The sequence below is a fragment of the Macaca nemestrina genome, chromosome 6 (genome assembly GCF_043159975.1).
Source record: "Macaca nemestrina isolate mMacNem1 chromosome 6, mMacNem.hap1, whole genome shotgun sequence".
NCBI classification, from domain to species: Eukaryota; Metazoa; Chordata; class Mammalia; order Primates; family Cercopithecidae; genus Macaca; species Macaca nemestrina.
Window position 1 is genome coordinate 98,006,226 of NC_092130.1, and position 17,790 is coordinate 98,024,015.

General features: G+C 40.2%; 1 protein-coding gene across 1 annotated transcript in view; it reads left to right on the top strand.

Annotated features, from left to right (window-relative positions):
• LOC105475096 (arylsulfatase B) overlaps positions 1-17,790 on the top strand; it is a 193,199-nt gene that overhangs the window by 7,944 nt on the left and 167,465 nt on the right. The window contains exons 2-3 of the mRNA XM_011730093.3: positions 8,086-8,272; positions 15,617-15,807. Coding sequence (XP_011728395.2) covers positions 8,086-8,272; positions 15,617-15,807 — 378 coding nt within the window. The remainder of the gene's footprint in view (positions 1-8,085; positions 8,273-15,616; positions 15,808-17,790) is intronic.

Below are 17,790 nucleotides of genomic sequence, written 5' to 3' on the forward strand. Positions count from 1 at the left end.
CTCAGGAGGCTGAGGCAGGAGAATCGCTTGAACCTGGGAGGCGGAGGTTGCGGTGAACCGAGATTGCGCCACTGCACTCCGGCCTGGGCAACAGAGCAAGACTCCATCTTGGCAGTGGGGGGCGGGGGAAGAAAGAAATACAAACAATTAAGTAAGGTGAATTTAAATGGCATGACAATACATGTGGAGAAGAAAATAACATAGGTCAAGTGATCTTGACTCAGGAAGGTGTCTTAAAAGAGGTAGTATGAGCAGAGGCATGAATGAAGGGAGTCAGCCATGCACACATCCTAGCAAAGTTTAACGTGGAGGAAGGAGCAACAGAAGCAAAGCCCTTGAGGCTGGAATGAGCTTGTTGTAAGAATGAGATGGTAGCTGAGTGAATGAGGGTGCCAGAGGCAGGCCAAGAGCTAGAGGAGGGAGGCTGGATCTCCCTGGGTTTAATGCTGCTCACCCATTATAAAGTGTTAAAACTTGAACTTTTTTTTGTGTCAGTTTTTATAGTAAGGTTACATTGAGGCTGTTATAAACTAAAGAACATTTCTAATCTAACAGTGTTCTAAATGGGTATATTTTAAGGAAAGATAGTCAAGTGCCATGTGGCATTCTTTGGATACATGTAATTCCAATTAGAATTAATTATACGTATTCTCTCTTTTTCTTTAAAAGAAATAAGCTTGGCTGGGCGCTGTGGCTTATGCCTGTAATCCCAGCAATTTGGGAGGCCGAGGTGGGCAGATCACTGGAGTCCAGGAGTTCGAGACCAGCCTGGGTGAAACTCCATCTCTCTAAAAAGTTAAAAAAATTAACCAAGTGTGGTGGCAAGCGCCTGTAGTCCCAGCTACTCAGGAGGCTGAGGTTGGGACCAGGGGGTGGGGGAGGTGGATGGCGGGAAATTGCTTGAGCCAGGGGAGGCAGAGGTTGCAGTGAGCCAGGATAGTGCCACTGCACTCCAGTCCAGGTGACACAGTGAGACTCTGTCTCAAAAAAAAAAAAAAAAAAAGTAACCTGTTTTTAAAATTGTCTCTAGGAAATACATTCAAAGGTTTCACATATAAAAGATGTAAAAAATATAAATATATAGATGAGGATGTTTTCATCCTTTCTCCCTGCCCTCTTTCCCATAGGTAGCTCCTGTTTATTGGTTTCTTGATATCCCTTGGAGGTATGTTATGCACATGAGAAAATAGATTTTATATTTATTTTACCCTTATTTAAAACCTCAAGATTAAAAATATTAATTTTAAAATTCTCCAGCTTTTCAATAGAATTTGTGTACTACTTTTAGTTCAAATAGAAAACTTAATATTTCTAATTTTCCATACTCTTACACATTGACTTTATGCCATACAAAATACTCATTATGCCTCCGTTATTCCTAGTACACATTTTAATTGTGATTAGTGGTTCTGAGGTCTGACTTCTCCGTTAGATTGCCTTGTTTGTCTCTGGGCTAAAGTAGCACTCAGCGTTGGACAATTAAATGATCGAATGTGAGAAGCACTTTTACACAGTTCCTGAAAGAGCTCACCATCTTAATTAAACTGCTTCAAATTGCCATGTCATTTCTAGTCCCCTTACTTCTTTTTTAAGAAATTGGAAAGATTAAAGGGTAAGAAAGTGATAGGGCTTAAAGGAAAACACTCTTCTGGGAAAAAAGTTAAGAAAAGTAACTCTGGTCCTCAACTGGGAATGTCCTTACCTTGAGTTCCGAGGGGGCCACTCCACCAGAACTCCATAAACCTTGGCACAGAATAGAAGCAATGAAAGATGACTCCAAGGTTTTTTTTTTTTTTTTTTTTTTTTTTTTTCATTCTTAAGGGATCCAAACCACATTTTTCTTAATCACACTGATAAACGGACAAGACATTTTCACGGCTTTTCACTCACTCCTGAGGTGGAACCTTGGACAGGAAATATAGGAAGGAGGCTGTGCTGGAGCATCATGGGTAATTTTTGACTTTTGCTTCAGGTTTGCTTCAAGGTGAGCAGGAAAGATGCATGCTGCAGGCAGAAGAGGGCATGGTGGTGCAGGCCCTCTGCCTGAGCGTGCCCTCCCTATCCTGCTTCTTGTCTTCCTCACCCTCACTGTCCTGCCTGCTCCTCACCTACTGGCCTCTCAGTGGACTCCTGCCAGTGGTTGCTTCTCCCTGGACTTTGAGGTTCAGAAGTAGGGCACAGGAGAGTGCAGAGCTGGAAGAAATGTGTACAGGGTGCAGGGAAAGATGCATGTCTAAAGGTGGGTGCTTGTAGGATCCCCTGGCAAAGGCACAGGAGGAGGGAGCTGTCACAGGACCATGTAACCCTGAGACCATGGGTGCCTCCTAAGAGAAAACAGTGTCTTTATTCCTGTGCTCCTTTAGGGAGAGAAACAAAGGATGCATTAGCTCCGTAGGGACAAGCAAGATGGCCTCAGTAAAGCACAGCAGAGCCCTGGGGTGACTTCGATGGGTTTGCTAAAGCCGGACGTCCTTCCTAAGCCTAGCCAAATCCAAGAGGCATTTTCCCAGGAGGGAAGGGGAGTGCGGAGGCCTTATTCTGCAAACATTGCAGCCATTTTAAAGAAACAATTCCAGATTTTATATCTTTTACCTGCCAGGAAATTGCAAATGAGGAAATAAGGAAATAAGTTTGGAGCTGAGTGGAATATGGCCAATTGAGTTAGAGGATTTTCTGGTTGCTTGATTTACGAGGTTTGTCATTTCAGGAATCACTTTGAGCATAAGCTGTTGCTCTCTGGTCATTATCTTTTGTTTGTGTTTCCTTAATCATGTCACCTTTTGAGAGATTCCTTTCCCTCAGCTTTCTTCATATTTTCCTTCCTTTTCCATTTGGGCTTTCTTTGGAATTATAATTTAAATAGAGGGAGGCGCTGAAACCCTTTCTGGCTTGTTTATTCTTTTTTATAAACAACATCCCTTTGTGAGTTTAGTCAGAGATTTGCACTCTTTACTAATCAACACCAAAATAAATAGACTCTTAAAACTGTCAGTGACATGGGCCAGTTCTGCAGCCCGAGTCCTGAAGGGCCAGGCCAGATGGCAACGCCAGGCCCCTAGCACACATAATGCGTGTCTGTAACTCTTGGCTTCAGCAGCATGGGCAGCTGACTGCTTTTTAAATGGCTTCTGTGGGGGAGGGAGCAGATTTTTCACTATCCATTTGTTCTTTGGGCATCTCCAGGAATAAACCCTAAGGTGGCACAAGTGCTACTTGACCGTGGTTAAAACTTGCCGTGTACTGGCCGAGGCACAGGCTAGAAATTCTGAACTCCTGCTTTGCCACCAGCATGTTCTGTGATTGCATTCTGATCATGAAGCTTGCCACTAGGCTCTCTGGTGTATAAAGTGGAGGGGTAGAGTGGCCCATTTTTCTGAATTTTTAAGTACTGCAGCAGGAGGTATTGCACACATATGTGGGCACTTGAGGATATGAGTTCATTTTGCTCAGACCAGACTGACTGGACAGAACCTCCCTTCTCTTCAACGGGATATTATGTCAACACTGTTGAGGTGCGAAGAGAAAGAACATTATTGCCTTCTGTGCAGCAGTGGTTTGCTTCGCTCTTGGGACAGTTTGAGTGTAGCTGAAATATTGTGCTCTGAACTCCCATATAGATAACTAATCAATTGACTGTCTGGACCTCTGAAAGGGGAATTGGGAGAGATTCTGATATGGGAGCTGCCATCTTCCTCTCCCCCAGCAAGAGATTGTTTTTTGTCCTTTAAGCTCATGAGACTATACTGCAGGGATCTCCTAGGTGTGCGGAAGACAGAATAACACACTGGACCAAATAAATTGTTACGTGCAACCAATATATAAACAAGGATCTCTCAGTTATGTCGCAGAAAGAGCCTAGAACAAGCCAGGTCCTCCACAGGATTTGCAGACCTTTAGCCTTTGTGGAGAGGATTTTTGATGGTCAAGTAAAATCTTAGGAGAAGTTGTTTTTTGAGAGAAGATTTGGTTTAATGAAGAGGAGACAGCCACACATGATAGGTAGGGAGGTAACCCCTTGGACTTTTGTATATTGCATGTAGAACCTTCTCCATTCAAACACACTTCTTTGGACATTGCAGATGGGTGTTAGAATGAAATTGTTTTATATTCTGTTGTGTTTATCAGGGCACCCTTTTTTCTTTTTCCTTTTGATTCCTATTGGTGCCCGGTTGCCTTCCTGCCCCATGCAGCATGGCGTGGCTCTGTAGTTGTGTGCTAAAGTGCTGGGTTGGAACCAGCTCGGCATTAGCCTGTTTACTGCTTCTCTACACATTACAGCTTCCTTCCTTGAGACAGTGTTTGAACAGACCGAAAACATGTTTTTGGATGTCATCCAGGGTTTGGCTTCTGCTTCCCAATAATGCCATAAAAATGCTCTGTCAAATAAATTCTCAGGAACCGAAAAGAACACATTCCCTGCTCCATATGATTGTAGATAATGGAGGCAGGCTTCAGCTGACCACCTGGCTTGGTGCCCATGGCTTAGGGAAACCAAATCGCACAATATCTCTTGGCAGTGCTTTCTAGCGATCAGAGTTAATTCTCTGCATGTGATGGATGAGCTTTCCATTTAAGGAAATTTTCACAGAGCATTTATCTCCACTGGGGCTTTTGGATTCCATAAAATATTATCTTTGCTTGTCCTGCCTGGTTGCCAATTAGCATACTATATGCAATCAAGTTTTTGAGTCCTAGGGTCAATTTTCTCTTCAGTAAGCTTCCAGAGTTAACCGTGGAAGGAATATTTCTTTGATTTGGGATGTGTGTGTGTGTGTGTGTGTGCACGCGTGCACATGTACTAAGAGGAATGCTTCCCTTTCCCAGCCTGGATATTACAACATCCTTACCCTTCAGGGTCCCAGCTGGAAAGAGATGGCACATTCAAATTAGGGAGTGTTTATTTACAAAGGGACTATTTTAAAAGGTGTGAATGTGTGGGGCAAAATGCTAGGGACGGTGTAGTAATCCAGTGGAGCTGTTACTACCCCTAGACCAGAAGAGAAGAAAGGAAGGGCCAGTTACCAGAACCTAGAAGGAGAGAGGCAGATAGAGAAAGAAGTCTGCTTCCAGAGTGACCTTCGGTAGAGAGATTCATGTAGCCAGGCTAAGCAGCCTGTCAACTGAGGCCATGCACTCTCCGTTTTCCCTCTCACTCCTGCCAGGGCTCCCCATTGGCTGAGCCCAATCAGAAACCAGAAGACAAGTGTCCTTTGACTTGATCCTCACAGGTCAGCCTCCTAGGGCAGAGAGCAGGACTGAGAAGGCAGCGTGGATTTGAAGGGCAAACGGAAGGTATCTGGCACATATCCCAATGTAGGTAGGTGTCTAATTACTTCTAGGAGAGGCATAACAATCTCAGTAGAAAACTTAAACTCACTTTTATTTTTAAACAGTTTTATTGAGATATGATTGACATACAATAAACTGTACACACTTCAAGTATACATTTCGATAAGCTTTGATAGGTATATACCTGTGAAACCATCACCACATCAAGATAGTGAACTTACCCATCATTCTCAAGATAAACCCACTTTAACTTAACACTTAAGATATTCCATGTTGTTCTTTTAGGAGGATGTGGAAAGAGATCATGCAGTAAAGCAATAGCAGGTGCAATTCCTAACTTACTGAAGTTAGTGGGTTACTGAATGAAGTTACTGCCCAGGGTTACAAAGCTCATAAGTGATAAAACCAGAATGGGATTTAATTCTCTCAGCCTTATGCTACTCTGCTTTAAATTATAAGGCAAATAAAATACAAACACTTATAAAAAATCATTTATTAGCAACACATTTCTTGCTCTCCACCTTACAGCTGATGAAGGGACCAGCCATGGCCTGGGTTGAGAACTGGCACTCTTACCTCCCTTGTTCCCAGAGCCTGTTTATTCTATAAATCAAGAGCTCCCAGTACTGGGGAAGGCTGGTGTCTGGTGCAGAGTTGAATTTGAGACCCCAGTCCCACTTCCTACAAAGAGGAGCACCTCCCTGGCTAAGCCAGGAAAGGAGGCAGGAGGTGTCAAGTTTTAGGGAAGGGTGGGACTGGGTAGACAAGGAGTGATACCCTGTCATGCCGCAGCAGGAGCTGCAGGGGCACCCACCAGCACAAGAGCTGTGACAGGGCCACTCTGGGTTCTGGGCTGGTCTTTTGAACTTGTCTAGTAAGCTCAGGTCTCAGGGCCTTTGAAGTTTTTATTCCTTAGGTCTGGATTGCTCTTACCCTGGATTTCTCCAAGTCTCACCACCTCACTTTATTCTGGTCACTGCTCAAATATCTCCTCTTCAGAAAAGGTTTCTTTCTTTCTTTCTTTTTTTGAGATAGGATCTTGCTCTTGCCCAGGCTGGAGTGCAGTGCAGTGGAGTGATCACAGCTCACTGCAGCCTTGACCTCGCAGGCTCAAGTAATCCTCCCACCTCAGTCTCCTCAGTAGCTGGGACTACAGGCACAGGCCACCATGCCCTGCTAATTATTTTTATTTTTATTTTTAGTAGAGATGAGATCATGGCATGTTGCCCAGGCTCTCCTGGAATTCCTGGAGTCAAGCTATCCTCCTGCCTTAGCCTCCCAAAGTGTTGGGATTACAGGGATAAGCCACCCCGCCTGGTCCAGAGAGGCTTTCTTTTCCACTCTATCGCAAGTGCCACCTCTGTCACTGTCTCCCTCTCCTTCTTTCCTTTTCCTCATGGCAGTGATCACTATTGGACATTAGAGTATCAGTTCTCAAACTTTTTGGTCTTAGGATCTTTGCACTTGCTTAAAAATTATTGAGGACCCCAGGGAGCATAGATTTAAGTGGGTTGTTACCATTCAAAATTTGCCATAAGTTAAAACAAATTATAAATTTTTTTATTCAATGAAAAATAGTAATAAACCCACTATATTAACATAAATAACTTATGAAAAAAGCTCTATTTTTCAAAACCAAATAGTTAAGTGAGAAGAATGGCATTGTTTTATATTTTTTAACATCTTTTCTATTAATAGAAGTTTGCTATGTGGTTGTATCTGCTTCTGCATTTAACCTGTTATGATATATTATTTTTGGTAAAAATTGAAGAAGAAAAATCTGGCCCCACACAGATGTGTAGTTGGAAAAGGGAGGGCTATTTTAATATCCTTTTCATATAATTGTGGGTATTCAATTCAATATTACACCAAAAGTTAACAAGTGGTCATTGCTTAAAGTTTAGTTGCTGGATGGACCTTATGCCCCGGGCATATTTGTGTGAGCCACTCCCAAGCAGCAGTCAGATGGCCGCTTTTTAAAAGGAAAAGTTGAACACAGTCTTTTGAGATTTTGATTTACATAAAGTAGAATAAAAAGTGGAAATAATCATTTTATTATACTGTTAAATAACTCAGCCAGGCATGGTGGCTCACGCCTGTAATCCCAACACATTGGGAAGCCAAGGCGGGCAGATCACCTGAGGTCAGGAGTTGGAGACCAGCCTGGCCAACATGGTGAAACCCCATCTCTACTAAAAATACAATAAATTAGTTGGGCGTGGTAGTGGGCGCCTGTAATCCCAGCTACTCAGGAGGCTGAGGCAGGAGAATCACTTGAACCTGGGAGGCGGAGGTTGCAGTGAGCTGAGATCACGCCATTGCACTCCAGCCTGGGCAACAAGAGCGAAACTCCATCTCAAAACAAAAACAAAAACAAAAGCACTTGTAAAAAAATCACCAGGTTTTCAAAGATTACAGAAGTGTCTTCTAATGAAACACCAACTTCTTCTGTGCCCAAAATTGGAACTTTTTTCTTGATAGATTCACACCACATATTATTGCTACTTTTTCTGAGGCAAGAAGTAACAAGTTAATGGTTTCTAACATAGTGCCTTGATAGATGTTGAAAATATCTGTTTGTTGGAATGGTTTTATTTGTCTTTCAAATCCTGTTTATGTCCACTACTTTATTTGAATAAGAGAATTCTGCCTTTCAGAAACATCCTCAAGCCAGTACAGGAATACAGTTAAACATCCAAGTCAACAGATATGATCAGTAAGGTAAAGGCCATTTTATCTGCTTGTTCACAATATTTCAGTGTCATTAATCTATAATTTTATGTTTATCTCTGTAAGATCCGTACAGGTTTACAGCACCAAATAATCTGGCCCTGTCAGCCCAGCTGTGTTCCTTTGGATGAAAAACTCCTGCCCCAGCTCCTAAAAGAAGCAGGTTATACTACCCATATGGTCGGAAAATGGCATCTGGGAATGTACCGGAAAGAATGCCTTCCAACCCGCCGAGGATTTGATACCTACTTTGGTAATGGAAATGCACATGTTTCTTTAACAACTCAGACCGACTGCAGCCATCTCATAAAACACACCCAAGTGCAATTAAGTGAAATAACTGGAAATTTGAACACAGAGTGAATCAGTCGGCACTGCCATGGGGCTGCTTTCTGATGTTACCTCTGTAAGCGGGGCTCTGTGCTGACCTTATGGTGGGCAAGCCCATTACCTTTGTCGGAGTTCTAAATGCCACCTTAGGGCCTTGCAAGAGTTTACTATCCACGTTGGAGACCGCTGTACTCTCAGAGACCCTTATTACCAAAAAGGGACATGGATTGACTTTTTTTTAAAATTCCAGGCAAAACCTAATGTAAGAATATTTCCAGGCCAGGTGCAGTGGCTCACGCCTGTAATCCCAGCACTTTGGGAGGCTGAGGTGGGTGGATCATGAGGTCAGGAGATCGAGACCATCCTGGCTTACACGGTGAAACTCCGACTCTACTAAAAATACAAAAAAAATTATCTAGGCAAGGTGGCGGGCACCTGTAGTCCCAGCTACCCGGGAGGCTGAGGCAGGAGAATGGTGTGAACCTGGGAGGCGGAACTTGCAGTGAGCCGAGATCACACCACCGCACTCCAACCTGGGTACCAGAGCGAGACTCCGTCTGAAATAATAATAATAATAAATTTTTTTAAAAAAGAATATTTTCTTCACAAAGACTTGGTGTGTTTTTTTCTCCCTGTGGAATGTATTCACAATTTTTTCTTGTTTTCTGAAGGGGGTGGGGGAAGACTCTTCCATTGGCGTCCTTCCGTCTGTGAAATCTGTTTTTGCAATCACAAGGTTGGGGAAGATAGCTTTTAAAAAATAAAAGAAAATGAGGAGGCCAAATAACAAATGGTAATAAGAAGGTTAATAAGAAATAATCATAAATATTTTATAAACTTGATAGCCCTATGAAACTAAATGTGAAACCTAGAGTTTGTTTTAAAATATGCCCTCTTTAAACCTGTAACAACCTGTGCCTTAATTAATAACCTATGTATCTCGCCAGTAGCTGTGTATCTTTCTTTCAAGTTCTTTTTATAGTGAGCTATCTGTCCAGCTATTTAGCTACTTACCTGCCTCCCATCAGTTTATTTATTTACAACCCGCCATAGCCAAAAAGGAACGCATATTGAACATAAAAAGTTAAAATAGGATTAAATAATCAGGATGAGTAGAGAAAGATGGAATAGGTTAATGACATCAAATTACAGAAAAGTTGCATGGCTCTAGGCTGGCTTCATATTCAACTCCGAGATTCGAAATTTCTTTTTTTTTTTTTTGGAGACGGAGTCTTGCTCTGTCTCTCAAGCTGAAGTGCAATGGCACGATCTCATCTCACTGCAACCCCCTGAGTAGCTGGGATTATAGGCATGCACCAACACGCCTGGCTAATTTTTATACTTTTAGTAGAGACGGGGTTTCACCATGTTGGTCAGGCTGGTCTCGAACTCCTGACCTTGTGATCCACCCGTCTTGGCCTCCCAAAGTGCTGGGATTACAGGCGTGAGCCACTGCGCCCAGCCCGAGATTTGAAATATATTTGTCCAAAGAGGGAGAAAGAAAGGAAAAGACTCTAAGAGTTACATTATTTACAAGATAAATGGAAACCAGATGTTCAGGAAAAGCAAAAGCATTTTCTGGCTCTTAGGCCTGAGAGAAATTTCTCCTTTGGGAAAAGGAGAAGGTAAGGTGGACAACATCCTTAAAAATGTCATTTTAATAATAAAGTGGTGGTTTTCTTGTAGATGTTTTGAGGTATTTTCTTCTGTTCAAGCTAGGGCCAGAGCACCAAAGTGCAATTCAGTAAAAGTAATTATATGGGGGCCAAAACAATGTAGCTGAAGCACATGACTCTGTAATGCCTCATTGGATTCAGGGTTAAAATCAAGATGCAAGGATGGCAGACAGGAGGGTGTGTGTGCCCCACTCTCATCCAGGTCTGCCAGCAGACCACACTACTCAATCTTAGCTTTTTTTTTTAAAAATGAACCTGGATATATTCTCAGTACCTCAAATAGCTGTTAAAAATTAAGCTTGGATGTAAGATCACTTTATCATCTTGGAAATTCTAGAGGAACAAACAGCCTGTACATCCTTAGAAATTTTTCAGTCAGGCCTTTGCTAAAAGATCGGTCAATATCTATACTCTGGGAAGAGGATGGACTGTAGATATTTTGAATTTTTATTAAAACCAAGTTAGGTACTTAAATACTCGACTAGACAGAAGGTAGAAATGATATCCTTTTATTTATTTATTTATTTTATTATACTTGAAGTTCTAGGGTACATGTGCACAATGGGCAGGTTTGTTACATATGTATACTTGTGCCATGTTGCTGTGCTGCACCCATCAACTCATCAGCACCCATCAACTCATCATTTACATCAGGTATAACTCCCAATGCCATCCCTCCCCCCTCCCCCCTCCCCATAATAGGCCCCGGTATGTGATGTTCCCCTTCCAGAGTCCAAGTGATCTCATTGTTCAATTCCGACCTATGAGTGAGAACATGTGGTGGTTGGTTTTCTGTTCTTGCAGTAGTTTGCTGAGAATGATGATTTCCAGCTTCATCCATGTTCCTACAAAGGACATGAACTCATCGTTTTTTATGGCTGCATAGTATTCCATGGTGTATATGTGCCACATTTTCTTAATCCAGTCTATCACTGATGGACATTTGGGTTGATTCCAAGTCTTTGCTATTGTGAATAGTGCCGCAATAAACATATGTGTGCATGTGTCTTTATAGCAGCATGATTTATAATCCTTTGGGTATATACCCAGTAATGGGATGGCTGGGTCATATGGTATTTCTAGTTCTAGATCCTTGAGGAATCGCCATACTGTTTTCCACAGTGGTTGAACCAGTTTACAATCCCACCAACAGTGTAAAAGTGTTCCTGTTTCTCCATATCTTCTCCAGCACCTGTTGTTTCCTGACTTTTTAATGATTGCCATTCTAACTGGTGTGAGATGGTATCTCATTGTGGTTTTGATTTGCATTTCTCTGATGGCCAGTGATGATGAGCATTTTTTCATGTGCCTGTTGGCTGTATGAATGTCTTCTTTTGAGAACTGTCTGTTCATATCCTTTGCCCACTTTTTGATGGGGTTGTTTGTTTTTTTCTCATAAATTTGTTTGAGTTCTTTGTAGGTTCTGGATATTAACCCTTTGTCAGATGAGTAGATTGCAAAAATTTTCTCCCATTCTGTAGGTTGCCTGTTCACTCTGATAGTAGTTTCTTTTGCTGTGCAGAAGCTCTTTAGTTTAATTAGATCCCATTTGTCAATTTTGGCTTTTGTTGCCGTTGCTTTTGGTGTTTTAGACATGAAGTCCTTGCCCATGCCTATGTCCTGAATGGTGTTACCTAGGTTTTCTTCTAAGGTTTTTATGGTTTTAGGTCTAACATTTAAGTCTCTAATCCATCTTGAATTAATTTTCGTATAAGGAATAAGGAAAGGATCCAGTTTCAGCTTTCTACTTATGGCTAGCCAATTTTCCCAGCACCATTTATTAAATAGGGAATCCTTTCCTCACTTCTTGTTTTTCTCAGGTTTGTCAAAGATCAGATGGCTGTAGATGTGTGGTATTATTTCTGAGGGCTCTGTTCTGTTCCATTGGTCTATATCTCTGTTTTGGTACCAGTACCATGCTGTTTTGGTTACTGTAGCCTTGTAGTACATTTTGAAGTCAGGTAGCGTGATGCCTCCAGCTTTGTTCTTTTGACTTAGGATTGTCTTGGCAATGTGGGGTCTTTTTTGGTTCCATATGAACTTTAAAGCAGTTTTTTCCACTTCTGTGAAGAAAGTCATTGGTAGCTTGATGGGAATGGCATTGAATCTATAAATTACCTTGGGCAGTATGGCCATTTTCACGATATTGATTCTTCCTATCCATGAGCATGGTATGTTCTTCCATTTGTTTGTGTCCTCTTTTATTTCACTGAGCAGTGGTTTGTAGTTTTCCTTGAAGAGGTCCTTGTAAGTTGGATTCCTAGGTATTTTATTCTCTTTGAAGCAATTGTGAATGGAAGTTCATTCCTGATTTGGCTCTCTGTTTGTCTGTAACTGGTGTATAAGAATGCTTGTGATTATTGCACATTGATTTTGTATCCTGAGACTTTGCTGAAGTTTCTTATCAACTTAAGGAGATTTTGGGCTGAGACAATGGGGTTTTCTAAATATACAATCATGTCATCTGCAAAGAGGGACAATTTGACTTCTTCTTTTCCTAACTGAATACCTTTTATTTCTTTCTCTTGCCTAATTGCCCTCGCCAGAACTTCTAACACTATGTTGAACAGGAGTGGTGAGAGAGGGCATCCCTGTGCCAGTTTTCAAAGGGAATGCTCCCAGTTTTTGCCCATTCAGTACGATATTGGCTGTGGGTTTGTCATAAATAGCTCTTATTATTTTGAGATATGTTCCATCAATACCGAATTTATTGAGAGTTTTTAGCATGAAGGGCTGTTGAATTTTGTCAAAGGTCTTTTCTGCATCTATTGAGATAATCATGTGGTTTTTGTCTTTGGTTCTGTTTATATGCTGGAATAGAATTCGACTGTGAATCTTTCTGGTCCTGGACTTTTTTTGGTTGGTAGGCTATTAATTATTGCCTCAATTTCAGAGCCTGCTCTTGGTCTATTCAGGGATTCAACTTGTTCCTGGTTTAGTCTTGGGAGAGTGTAAGTGTCCAGGAAATTATCCATTTCTTCTAGGTTTTCTAATTTATTTGCGTAGAGGTGTTTATAGTGTTCTCTGATTGTAGTTTGTGGGGTCGGTGGTGATATCCCCTTTATCATTTTTTATTGCATCTGTTTGATTCTTCTCTCTTTTATTCTTTATTAGCCTTGCTAGCAGTCTATCAATTTTGTTGATCTTTTCAAAAAACCAGCTCCTGGATTCATTGATTTTTTGGAGGGTTTTTTGTGTCTCTGTCACCTTCAGTTCTGCTCTGCTCTTAGTTATTTATTGCCTTCTGCTAGCTTTTGAATGTGTTTGCTCTTGCTTCTCTAGTTCTTTTAATTGTGATGTTAGGGTGTCAATTTTAGATCTTTCCTGCTTTCTCTTGTGGGCATTTAGTGCTATAAATTTCCCTCTACACACTGCTTTAAATGTGTCCCAGAGATTCTGGTGTGTTGTATCTTTGTTCTCATTGGTTTCAAAGAACATCTTTATTTCTGCCTTCATTTCATTATGTACCCAGTAGTCATTCAGGAGCAGGTTGTTCAGTTTCCATGTAGTTGAGCAGTTTTGATTGATATCCTTCCTTTTATGAGAATTAAGAAGCCTAACCTGGATTTAGATGAACACACACCCCAAATTCATTTGAAGGGAGTCTTGCAGCCAAGAAGGTTATGATGACCACATAGCTCTTACCACTGTTACATCTTAGCTGTTTTGCTAAACATCAGATGATGGTGGGATAGTTGCACAACCCTGTGAATACACTAGAAACCAATGTCTTTTACACCTTAAATGAGTGACTTGTGTGGTATGTGAATTATATCTCAATGCAGCTGGTAAATAAAGCATCAGAGAAGATTTGGTTGTTCAAGAAGCATTGTCTATTTTTTTCCCCAAAAGAACAGGATGCCGTCATCTTTAGGCTCAGTATTGAAGTTCAAATTTATGAATCACTGTTATGATGAAAAGCTTCATGTGATTGTCACATAGTTGCTTGGTATTAGTTTTGCCAAGTATTTGAATAGTTTTATTTCTGGATTTCTCCTATCTGTATTATCTTTTAAATATTTGTAGTTCATGCCTTTGCTAATCAAGTATATCTGTCCTATGTTCTGCCAACTGATAGAAAGCAGCTCACACTTACAGTTAAAGAACCTGAAATGATTTCCTCAAGCTTTAATGCCCAGTAGTTATTAAAAATCTTAAATAGACCTCCAGTGTTTTGACATTCTAATCACCCATACAAGGGCTGAAATTATTTTTATGGATACATTTCTTTCTCTGTTACACATTAATTAACAAGTACTTTGTATTTCCTTTTCCATTATATACATAGGAGAAAAGATTGGCTTATAAAAGTTAAGACCAAAGTATTAATTGTATTCAAGATCTTGAATTTATTGGGTCATAGAAAAGGAGAGTTTAATTTAAAATGAATTGATTTATTATATAAAGTATATAAAGCTTTTAATTGTCATTATAGGGAAAGTTCAGGACTGAGGAAAGAGCTAGGTCAACTTTATCATCCTCATTTTAAGGTTAATAAGCAGTATATGTCAGGATATAGCCAAGAGTCTAGCAAATCATATTTCTTTTTAATAACTTTATCGAAGTATAATTCACATATCATACAATTCGCCCAATTAAAGTGTACAATTCAGTGATTCTTAATAAATTCAGAAGGTTGTGCCACTATCATGGCGATCCAATTGTAGAACATTTTTATCACCCCCAAAAAAGAAACTCATCCACCTTAGCAGTCACTCCCCATTTCCCCCTAGTCTTTCCAGCCCTAGGCAACCACTAATCTACTTTCTGTCTCTATAGATTTACATGTTATGGACATTTAATACAAATGGAATCATATGTAGCACAGCTTATTTTAATACTTTAAAATAGAGAAATGTAATATTTTAAAATATAGAAAATATGGAACATTTGCAGAAACAACTATTAGTTGAGAAAACCCATTTTCTTCCATGTGAAGTCGAAATTATGGGATAGGCCATTTAAATCTGGGGCAAAATTGAAATCATTATAGGTAGAAAAGTCTTATTTCAGTGCTCACTTCAGTTTGATCTGTTGACTCTGTTACATCTAGAGATCCTCTATTAGGAAAGGTTTGTATCTTTCACCAGTGGGTGTCAGCATCTGACTAAAGATGACTCTTCCTAGAACTACTTCTGTAAATAACCTTGAAGCCAGTCTTGCAACATCAGTAACAACAAAGGTTATTTGAATCCTGCACTCATTTATGTGATCACCTTAGAGTAAAAACCTGTAACAAGTCACATTAATGACACATTATTTTTACCATTATATAGCTTTGAAGGATTAAGATTTTATCACCCTTACTGAATTTCAACTCTGATTTAAGAAAAAAAAAAAACTGTTAGTGTTACATAATAGAGCCTATATTCTAAAGGTGAATGAGGAATAGATTTGAGTTTTTATACAGTAATGTTTTAATGCCTTCTGCTACCAGATACAGACATGTTGAGAAATGGTGCTGATTAGCCTTGTCATTTGATTAGCCTCGTCACGGGTAATCAATTGCATTAGGCAATTAAATGCTGAAACATTAGTTTGTTTAACAAGTTTTATGCTATGCTGACTATTTTTGTCTTCCATTCTTGCAGGATATCTCCTGGGTAGTGAAGATTATTATTCCCATGAGCGCTGTACATTAATTGATGCTCTGAATGTCACACGATGTGCTCTTGATTTTCGAGATGGTGAAGAAGTTGCAACAGGATATAAAAATATGTATTCAACAAACATATTCACCAAAAGGGCTACAGCCCTCATAACTAACCATCCACCAGAGAAGGTAAGTTGTGCTTCTATTTACTGATAACAAAATCTTGTTACGCTAATGTCTTTTCAGACAAATGTAGGAAAAGGCCATTGTTGTTTAGGGAAAAATCTAATGAATTCTGGGGAAGTCCTTTTCAAATTATACAATACCCCAGAATCAGCCTTGGAAGCTTGTTAAAAATGAAGATTCCTGGAGCCCACCTCTAGGGTGTGATTTATTAGGCGTGGGAGTAATCTGTACATCAGCATTTTAGAGAAACTCTTAAAAGGTGATTCTTAAGAGTGGCCCCCAGATCACGCTTTGAAGAATACTATGTTGGTAGTATTTCAAGAGAAATGTAGTTTAAAAATTTTGGTATATTATATGCATGCGCTGTGAGTAATTAATAAAATGACTTTAAAATGATTGGCTTGGGTAGAAGATGAGGCTTTATTATGACAAACTTTTGGTTAAAGGATCCATAAATTTTGGGATCAGGGCAGGTCCTCTAACCTTGTACTTCCTTCCTACAAGAATATTTTGCTATTGTAGGTCTTTTGCATTTCCATGTTAATTTTAGAATCATCTAGTCAGTTTCTGTTTACCAGCTCTCCCCTCCCCAGAGTGTCTGCTTGGATTTATATTTGAATCTATAGAACAACTTGGGGAGAATGGATGTCTTAACAATATTGGGTCTTCTAATCCATATACCTGGTACATCGATGAGCTTATTTTTCACATTTACTACACTGATGCTATTGTGTATATCATGAATAATCTTATTATTATGATTATATTATTAACCTAGAGTTAACTTCATGAGGTAAAGTTTAAGCTAAGTTCTCTGAATTTAGCTCATACATGCTTTTGAAATGGGAACAAATATTTGTATTGTCAGACACTGGGCTCATTAAGAACACCCATAAAAATAATACTTCAGTGGGACCCTGACACGACAAATTATAGAATATGCATTGCTCCCTGGTTCTTCCAATTCCCTGTACTTTGCCTCTTTGACAATGCCTGGAGGTCCTTGGTGCAGGTCTGTCTTAGTCTGTTTGTTTTGCTATAAAGGAATAGCTGAGGCTAGGTAATTTGTAAAGAGAAGAGGTTTATTTGGCCCGTGGTGCTGCAGACTCTACAAGAAGCGTGGCACCAGCGTTTGCTTCTGGGTGAGGGCTTCAGGAAGCTTCCACTCATAATGGAAGGTGAGGTTGAGCTGGCGTGTGCAGATCACATGGCAGGAGAGGAGAGAGAGAGAGAGAAAGAGAAAGAGAGAGAGAGAGAGAGAGAGAGAGGCCAGGCTTTTTCTAACAACCAGCCCTCTCAGGTACTAATACAGTGAGGACTTACTCATAACTGCAAAGATGGCATGAAGCCATTCGTGAGGGGATCCACCTCCATGACCCAGACACCTCCTGTTAGGCTCCCACTGGGGATCAAATTTAAACATGAGGTTTGGAGGCAGGTCAGATATCTAAACTGTAAGAAGATCACCATGTGGATTCCGGTTTACATACCTGTTTGGATTTGGTTTGTGGCTGCTGATTCCCTTTTCTGTTTCTGCCTACTTGAGCTCAGTACTGGAAATCTTCTCTGGATGAGTTAAATGCCAGATTGCTGGCATCCTTATTTGACTTCCACAACTAAGGTAAAATCTTTCAGAAGACAACTTTACCTTGAACTTCAAATTATATTTACACTATCAAATGTTATACAACTCCTGACATTCTAAAAAATCTGCATATGCAGAAGTGAAAACACAGAAAGAGGTGTCCGTCCTCAGGTGTGTCCCACTTTTCTGGCTATCACTGTCTTATGCTGGTATCTTGAAGCAACGTTGCTTTCTGTGAGACACGAAGAAATGGGAACATTCTCTCAAACATGTGGAAATACACAGATTTTAAATCTAAATCTAAACAAATATTCAAATAATTGGAAAAATAGTTGCTAGGTAATTGGCTTAAATCTTCAGTTTTCTTCTATATGTTTGACATTTTATGGATGCACCTTAAC